The following is a 9,530-nucleotide window of genomic DNA, read 5'->3' as shown; positions in this document are numbered from 1 at the left end:
AAAAAGATGTCATTCTCTTTTGGATTCCATGGACCTTTACATTTTGTTTCATTTTGATTTAATTTTTCCAGTCTGAGTGTAACCAGTTTTTAATGCACTGTTACCTTGACAACTTTCGTCTGCACTTCATTATTGACATTCTCTCTCTCTCCCTGCAATTTAACATTAGCTGAAGGATCCTTGAGGGGAAACGTTGTTCTTAATTCCCTGCATACTCTTACTACCCCTCCTGCTGAGAGCTTCCAACAGTTTCTGATTGCATTTCACATTAATAGCATCTGCATTTTTGATTCAATTAGTAATGTAAGGGATTGCTAGGGCTTGTAGATGTACTAATGGGAATTCCAACAGAGCATTTTCGTTTGCTGGTGTGCAAAGTGCTTCAGAGATCAACCCTTGCACACTCGCCGTCCCGCCGCCCTCCAGCGACCACGTGATCCGTGCCGGCTCATGACCTATTCTCGCGAGAGCCTGTGCGAGGCAGGTTCAAGATGGCGGAGGCCGAAGTCGGCAAGAAGGTGGAGCGGTGCTTGGCAGATGCGGTGGTGAAATTAGGTAAGGTAATTCTGAGTGCACTCGATCTGACGGAACGTGCATTGTGCACTGAGTCCCGGTTCTGTGGAGCGGTGTGTCATTGAGTTTTCAGTGATTGCGTCTTGGGCCTATCTTGTAGGCTGTGACCAAGGTGCCCTGTCATTGATTTGGTCTGACTAACAGCACGGGTACAGCTCATTGTATAAAACCGTTATATAAAATTAAAGAGCTGCGATGTCATTTTATTTTAAGCGTTCCGCCGGCTTAGACTGTTCTCATTAATTAACTTTACCGCTTTTGGTACTTCCCCGATGCATCACCATTCTTGTGTTAGACTGAATGGCGAGTGGTAGTTGGCTCTTTGACCTTGGTGTATCAGGAGCAAGAGGAAAGAACGATGCACCTTTATTTATGTAGTTCTTTTCATGGTCTTGGGTCAGTATAAAGTTCTTATGGCTAAGGGGGAAAATCTGTAATTTTTTTCCTGTTATAAAGTAGTTTGTGGATAGATACTATTAGGTGAAGGCAAGATCAGACAATACTATATGGACACAGTTAAAATAGCGCTTTTGGGGGAGATGAAGACTCTGGCAACTTGACTGTGAAACTAAAATAACTCTGCTTTAAATATTTTTATTTATGTCTTTTTCCCTAATTACAAGCACCTATTTTGTTTTAATGTTCATTCCAAGCCTAGCTACAATTCACACCAGAAAAATAAGGAACTATAGTTATCTGTTGTATTTAAAATCCTGCGTGATCTTGACCCCACTCGCTATGTCTGTAGCCACTCCAAGTGCTAGAGGACCCTGTCCTCTAATCCACTTTACGTGCTGTACTTGTTGCAGCTATTGTGACTCTAAGTCGTCAACTCCTGTCCCAGATACCTTTGCCTCCTCACCAAGTTGTCTTTGAGTTGTCGCTGAAAGCACAAGTCTTTAATAGAGCTTTTGGCCTCCATTCAACTCCATTGATTTCTCTCATATGAACCTATGATGTACTTGGGAACATACAAAAATGGTACTATATGAATGCAAGTTATTGTTGCTAGACAACCTTACTGTTTCTTAAGAATGGGCCAAAATATGTCACAGCCATGCAATTACTTTTGAAGTATAATCATCATGAACATGTTGGCATACATAATCTATATTTTTGATGATAGTTGAAATATGAATGGTAGCTAGGACACATTGAGTTTTCCATTTTATTATCTGTAATATTATATTGGGTTTGTAATAGTAGGTGACTTCAATTTTCATGTAGATAATCAGTGTGACTCCAAAGCAAGATAATTCATGAACCTTCTGCAATCTTTTGACCTTAGTCAGCATGTCACTCAGCCAACACATCATGGAAGCCACACATAAGATTTAGTCATATCAAAAGGACTTATCATTAAGGTGATTCGGAGCCTAGACAATGGCATTTCAGATCATTACTCTATTTTCTTTAACATAATATCTGTAACTAGAACTAAAGAATAAAGAGACTTTTTTTGATACCATATTTGCTTCTAGGTTTTCTAATATTTTTAACTGTGACCCTGAATGTAGCATTTACTCTAATACAGCCTGTCTTTGTAAATAATAAGGTAGAAAATCGTAATGCTAAACTGAGGGCTGTGGCGAGTATAGTAGCTTTTGAAGATCTTAAGGAATCATCTACAGTTGTAATACCATAGAAAACTCGAGCTGTCTGTAACTCAAAAGAGAGTTTCGTAAGGCTGAGTGTAATGGAGTAAGACGAAATGAATAGTTCACTATGAAATCTTGAGGGCTTATTTAACTAATCTTGAGAGACAGTCCAAAATTATTAATGACAGTGCAGGTAATCCATGAGTATTATTTTCAACTGTTAACCTAGCTCCATTGATAGAATGGTTGTTGAAAGACTTTGAAGCTGAAAGTGAGAGTTTGCTGCATTTATTAGAGAGAATAAATAATATAAGATGCAATACAATATAGACCTCAAGAATAAACTTTGTTGAACCTCAACATGCTCAACACTGTTGAACTAAACTCATTTAATATAAGAAGTTTACCTGAAATTCAAGAAATAATTACTCAGCTAAAACTGTCCACTTGAGTCTTTGATCCTCTACCCACAGGCTTTTTTTTAAAGAAGTTTCTGATGTACTAATCGATCGTGTACTTGACATAGTTAATTGCTCACTAGTTTCTGGCATTTTTCTAGATTCCTTAAAAACTACTATAGTTAAACCCCTGTTTAAGAAAAATAATCTAGACTGCTCTGTTTTGGACAATTTTAGACCTATTTCCAAATTGCCTTTTCTAAGTAAAATTTTAGAAAAAGTAGTTTTTTTGATAATTAAGTGATTACTTGAATAAAAATTCTATATTTGACAAGTATCCAGTCAGGTTTTAGATTAAATCATAATACAGAAACAACATTGCTTAAAGTAATTAATGACACAGGCAACATGTCGGTTCTTGTTCCCTTAGATTTAAACATAGCATTTGATATTGTAGATCACAGCAATCTCATAAACCACCTTGGTCAATGGTTTGGTCGTTCTGACTTAAGCTGGTTTCAATCTTGTATAATAGGAAGAAAATTCTTTGATAGCTGTGGTGAATATGCATCCAACATCCATGAAATTGTGTTTGGTGTGCTGCAAGGATCAATTCTTGGCCTGTTCTCACTCTACGTGCTTCCATTAGGTCAGATAATTTCAAAACACAAGAATTACCATAGTTATGCAGACAATGCACAACTGTATTTGTCTTGAAACCCTCTGGTCTGGTGTCTTACTAGCATTACAGAATGGATGAGTTTTAATTTCCTTAAACTAAATAAGGAAAAAACAGAAATTTTGGTTATTGGTAGCAATTAAAAACAGCATGAATCATAGACATAAACTTGATCATCTGGCCTTACAAATCAAGTCAAAAGTAAAGAATTTTGGTGTTATTATTGACTAGTTAAATTTCAAATCGCATATTAACCTCATTATTAAGAAAGTTCTTTTGTTTGAACACCGTTGCAAGAGATCAATTTCTTATCACAACTCAGGATACAGAAGAATTGATGCACGCTTTTATTTTTAGCCAATTAAACTACTGTAATGCACTCTTTTCATGATTGTCTAAGAAAGATATAAATTAGCTGCAACTTGTCAAAATGCAGCAGCAAGGGAGAAAGAGGTCTCTCCATTTCGCAGCGAGAGGGGAGACATGACAAACAACTCACTGGTTTATGATGTTAAAAGTCTGTTGCGTCGCTTTTTCCAAGCTCTGTGCCCAAAGATCTCGGGTCTCTGGGCACACAGTCTTAGATCTACCATCTCCCATGACACACCAACCTCCTGCCCGGATACTGACCTTCGCACCCCCTGTCTCCAGAGCCATGAAATCTCAAACAGCTGAAGGCGAGCAAAGGTCTTAGGCCGTGCCCTTGGCGTGCCAAATAACGACCAGTCATGAAACCCCGAAAGTGGGTCCCATTCCTGCAAAGAACCGTAGTCAGCGTGCAACTCCAGGTCGGGGTCTTCAAAAGAACCCTGAAAGGGAAAAAATGGAGATATTAGAGATGGAAATAGAGCTGTTTCCAAAGATGCAAGCAAAGGAGTGGCCGTTAGGCACCATTGTCTATTCTCTTACATCCTAATTGTAATCTTGGTTCCATGTTTACTGGTTTGCATAGTGTTCCTCAAGCCAAGCACATAAGAACTGGTGATGCAGCCTTTGGCTTATGTGTACCAGAAATCTGGAATACTCTACCAATTAGGAGATGCCAGGCTAATATTGTGGAAGGCTTCAAAACACTTCAAAGGCCTACTTCTTTTAACTTGGCCTACTTATAGGAGTATTCCTGTCGATGTTGGTTATATTTATATATTTTGTTATATTTTATTCTAAATGTTTATTTATGATTCTTAATTTTGTCTTGTGTTTTTATGACTATAATGATTTAGCTTTATGATCCATGTAAAGCAGTTTGAGCCTGAGATCTTAATATGTGAAAGGTGCTATAGAAATTTATTATTATTATTTTATTGCCAAGTTTCTTTTCTATCAACTTGTTGAGGAAGACGGTGTATTGATCTGGAGTGGTAACTGAAAGTTTGTATTTCTAAGAGTTCCACAGTATTGTGAAATAGGGTACTTTGGCATATTCATTTCAAAATGTTATTTGAATGAGGAAGAAGTGAAGAGAAAATATGCAGTGGCTTGAATAGTGTTGGTGGATTTAAGCAAATGAAAACTGTCAGGAAAGGATTAGGGATAATAATGTTTTTAGTGCATAATAATATAATCACTAAACCATTAAACACCTGGCAATAACTAATCCTCTGTCTTTCCCTGATTAAACAATCAGGCAATTATAAAATACAAAGATTAGCTGATTCAGTGAAGCTTTGGTGCCTACGAGGTGATGGATCATTATACTGATCATCTTTGTGAAGTGAAGATACCAAATTTACAAGTTGCAACAATATTTTATTCAATGTCACACATGGTAAAGGAGGTACCTTTTGAGTAACCCATCTCTTCTCTTCTGTCTGACCAGACTTGAATTTGCTCTTTGCCAGAATGTTTCTGCATTTAGGCTTCTGTGGCAGATACTAGCTTTATATTCCCCCTCTTCTCCTGTTGTCTCCATTTCCTTTCCTTCTGTTTCTCTGTTTTATTTCTCCCCCTTTGATTCTTGCAACATCAGTTTGGTTGTCTTGGATATACAGTTTCAGGAAAAAATTTGTGAACTCTTTACAATTACCTGGTTTTATGCATTAATTACTAAAAAGTGTCTGATCTTCATCTAAGTCATAATGATAGACAAACACAATCTGGGATTTCCTTCATTTATTTGGGACACTGTGCCACTTAATTGGGACAAAACACTGTTGAGCAGTTTTAACTGGTGTCAGTTGCATGTACTTATGTGGCCATTAGACAATACACTGTACTTGGAGCGAACAGTTTTTAAATAGTGTCAGTTTTGTGTTCAAAACGCAGTGATTTTTTTTTTTGTTACTGATAGTTGGCGAGAAATAAGCAGTAAGACAATTCAGAGCTGTTTTGCTCACTGCAGTTTAAAGTGTTCATGTTTGGAGATGTGAGAAACAGCCAGGAGTGAAAATGAAATGATTTCACAACTTCAGCAAGTTAGCAACTATAAAACGTTTGAATGGATGGATATTCGTCTTAAATATTACAATGAGAATTAATATTTGCAGGATGCAGCAGTTTCTAACTAGCGTCAGTCACGTGTACTTGTGTGGCCATTAGACTCTACACTGTGCTCAGAGCGAACAAGTTTTAAATAGTGTCAGTTGTGTATGCATGTCATAGAATTAAAGAAAGCAACAGCACAGAAACAGGCCTTTTGGCTCATCTGGTCTGTGCAGATCCATTAAAACTACCTACTCCCATAGACCTGCACGCGGACCATATCCCTCCATACCGCTCCCATCCAAACTTCTCTTAAACATTGAAATTGAAATCACATTCACCACTTGTGCTGGCAACTTGATCCACACTCGCATCACCCTCTGAGCAAAGAAGTTTCCCGTCATGTTCCCCTTAAATATTTCATCTCTCACCCTTAATCCATGACCTCTAGTTTTAGTCTCACCTAACCTCAGTGCAAAAAGCCTGGCAACACACATCAAAGTTGCTGGTGAACACAGCAGGCTAGACAGCATCTCTAGGAAGAGGTACAGTCGACGTTTCAGGCCCAGACCCTTCGTCAGGACTGGACTGTCAGGACCGTCCTGACGAAGGGTCTTGGCCTGAAACGTTGACTGTACCTTTTCCTAGAGATGCTGCCTGACCTGCTGCGTTCACCAGCAACTTTGAGTGTTGCTTGAATTTCCAGCATCTGCAGAATTCCTGTTGTTTGCATGGAAAAAGCCTGCTTGCTTTTACCCTGTCTATACACCTCATACTTTTGTATACCTGTATCAAATCTCCCCTCAGTCTTCTACTGCATTCTGAGGAATAAAGTTCTAACCTATTCAATCTTTCCTTGTAACTCGGGTCCTCTAGTCCCAGCAACATACTTGTAAATTTCCTGTGTACTCTTTCAATCTTATTAACATCTTTCCTGTGAGCAGGCGACCAAAACTGTACCCAACACTCCAAATTAGGCCTCACCAAAAATCTTGTACAACTTCAACATAACATCCCAACTCCTGTACTCAGTACATTGATCTATGAAGGCTAATGTACCAAAACCTTACTTTATGCCACTATTCTTTTGAAGCCACTTGCAATGAATTATGGACCTGTATTTCCAGATCCCTTTGCTCTACTGCACTTCTCTGTGCCTTATCACTCACTGTGTGAGACCTACCTTGGTTGGTCCTACTGAAGTGCAACACCTCACACTTGTCTGCATTAAATTCCATCTGCCAATTTTCTAGCTGGTCTAGATCTCACTGCAAGCTTTGATAATCTTCCTCGCTGCCCACTACATCCCAATTCATGCTCCAGTTAACCACATTATCATCCAGATCGTTGATATAGATGACAAACAACAACAGACCCAGCAATCCCTGCAGTATTCCACTAGCCAGGCAACCATCTACTACTTCTCTCTGGCTTCTCCCGCAAAACCAATTTCTAATCCAATTTACTGTCTCATCTTGAATGCCAAGCGACTGAACCTTCTAGGCCAACCTCCCATGAGGGACCTTGCTGGATTCCATGTACACAACATCCACTGCCTTGCCTTCATCAACTTTCCTGGTAACTTCCTCAAAAAACTCTGTAAGATTAGTTAGACGTGACCTACCACACGCATAACCATGCTGACTATCCCTAGTCAGCCCCTGTCTAGCCAAATACCCATATATCCGATCCCTTAGTATCCCTTCCAATAACTTTCCCACTACTGATGTCAGGCTGACCAGTTTATAATTTCCTTTATTCTTAAAGCCTTTCTTAAACAGCGGAACAACATTAGCTATCCTCCAATGTTCCAGTATCTCACCTGTTGCTAAGGATGATTTAAATATCTCTGCTAGAGCTGTTGCAATTTCTGCACTTGCCTTCCACAGGGTCCAAGGTAACACCTTGTCAGGCCCTGGGGATTTATCTACCCCGATTTACCTCAAGGCAACAAACTTCTCCTCCTCTAATCTGTAGAGAGTCCATGACCGTGTTGTTGCTTTGCCGCACTTCTATAAACTCTGTGTCCACCTCCCGAGTAAATATAGATGCAAAAAACCCAACTGAGATTTTGTCCCTTGCAACCATTTTGCTCTTAACATATCTGTAGAAGCCCTTAGGATTTTCCTTCACTTTGTCTGCTAGAGCAACCTCATACCTTCTTTTAGTCCTCCTGATTGCTTAAGTGTTTTCTTGCATTTCTTATACTCAGGTACCTCATTTGTTCCTACCTGCCTATACCAGCTATGCACCTCCTTTTCTTTACCAGCACCTCAATTTATCTCAAACTCAAATATTCCCTAAACCTGTTATCCTTTCCTTTTATTCTGACAGGCACATACAAACTTTATCTCTCTCAATTTTATTTCGGAAGTCTTTCAGTTACTAAGTACATTTCTGACAGTCACAATCCTCACCTTGCCAGATTCTTTCTGATACCATCAAAATTGGTCTTTTTCCTATTTAGAATCTCAACTTGAGGACCAGAGCTATACTTTTCCATAACTACCTTAAAACTAATGGCATTATGATTACTAGCTGCAAAGTGTTCCCCTACACAAACTTCTGTAATCTGCCTTGTCCCATTCCCTTATAGGAGATATCATACTCTCTCTAGTTTGTACTTCTGTGTACTGATTAAGGAAACTTCCCGACCAGCCCTTTTACAATAAAGGAGTCCCAGTCAATGTGTGGAAAGTTGAAATCACCTATCACAACCTTGTGTTTCTTTCAACAGTGTGCAGTCTCTCTACATATTTGTTCATCTAAATCCCATACTGTTGGGTGCTTGAGAATATAGTCCCGTTAACATAGTTATACCTTTCTTATTACAGGTTTCTCCCACCATCCGAAGATAGAGTGTTCCTATGAAATGGTTCGTAAGCCGGAATGTTGAAGAAGCAATTACCATTTATTTATATGGGAAAATTTTGTGAGCATTTGCAGACCCAAAAATAACCTACCAAATCATGCCAAATAATACATAAAACCTAAAATAACAGTAACATGTAGTAAAAGCAGGAATGATATGATAAATACACAGCCTATATAAAGTAGAAATACTTTTCCACAATCATTGCCGGTACTGTTCTCTGTAGCGAAAATCTCATGCAAGTGCTCTTGGCAGAAAATCTCACACAAGCGCTGTTAGCAAAAACACCCTCTCCAGTAACCTTTAAGCTATGAAGCTGCCAAATCATGCCAAATAACACCTAAAAATACACAGCCTATATAAAGTAGAAATAATGTATGTACGAGAATCGGGAAGACAGCTTTCCGAGCACACTGATGACGGTGTGTTAGACTGAGTCGTTGGAGGTTGGGGTTGTGCAGTGGCCCCCACCCTCCGGGCTGCCGACCGATACTGATCCGCGAAGAATGCAGGGGTCCAGCGGCAGCTGGAACGCACTCAGCACATCTTTAAGAAAAAAGCTGAAATAAACATGCTAATTAATTAGGTGCAGCCCGGCACATAAATGTTGGCCCAGATCAGAGGCGACGCAATCGGCAATCGCCTCTGATCTGGGCCGACAATTACGTGCTGGGCGGCACCTAATTAATTAGCTTGTTTATTTCGGTTTTTTTCTTAAAGATGTGCTGTGTGCCTCCTGGCTACCGCTGCATTCTCCATGAATCGGTATCTGTCCGCGGCCTGGGGGTTGTGGTGGTGGGACACTGAGTTGTCACCTCATCGTTGTCTGTTTCCATTAGGGCAGGCAGCTCATCTTCTATGTCTGCCTGCCTCGATGTCGAAGGTCGAGGTTTGTCGTCTGCTGTTGCTGATGTGGAAGGCTTGCTTGACTGCTGAGCCTCGCACATTTTTCTATCATACAGTTCTTTGTAAGGACTCAAACCATCCTG

General features: G+C 39.6%; 1 protein-coding gene across 1 annotated transcript in view; it reads left to right on the top strand.

Moving 5' to 3' along the window:
• Positions 1 to 466: 466 nt before the first annotated feature.
• The window catches only part of micos10 (mitochondrial contact site and cristae organizing system subunit 10), a 28,976-nt gene continuing 19,912 nt past the window's right edge, over positions 467 to 9,530 (top strand). The window contains exon 1 of the mRNA XM_072245272.1: positions 467 to 555. Coding sequence (XP_072101373.1) covers positions 492 to 555 — 64 coding nt within the window. The 5' untranslated portion in view covers positions 467 to 491. The remainder of the gene's footprint in view (positions 556 to 9,530) is intronic.

The sequence above is a fragment of the Mobula birostris genome, chromosome 27 (assembly GCF_030028105.1).
Source record: "Mobula birostris isolate sMobBir1 chromosome 27, sMobBir1.hap1, whole genome shotgun sequence".
NCBI lineage: Eukaryota > Metazoa > Chordata > Chondrichthyes > Myliobatiformes > Myliobatidae > Mobula > Mobula birostris.
This window is presented reverse-complemented; position numbering and strand designations above follow the sequence as displayed.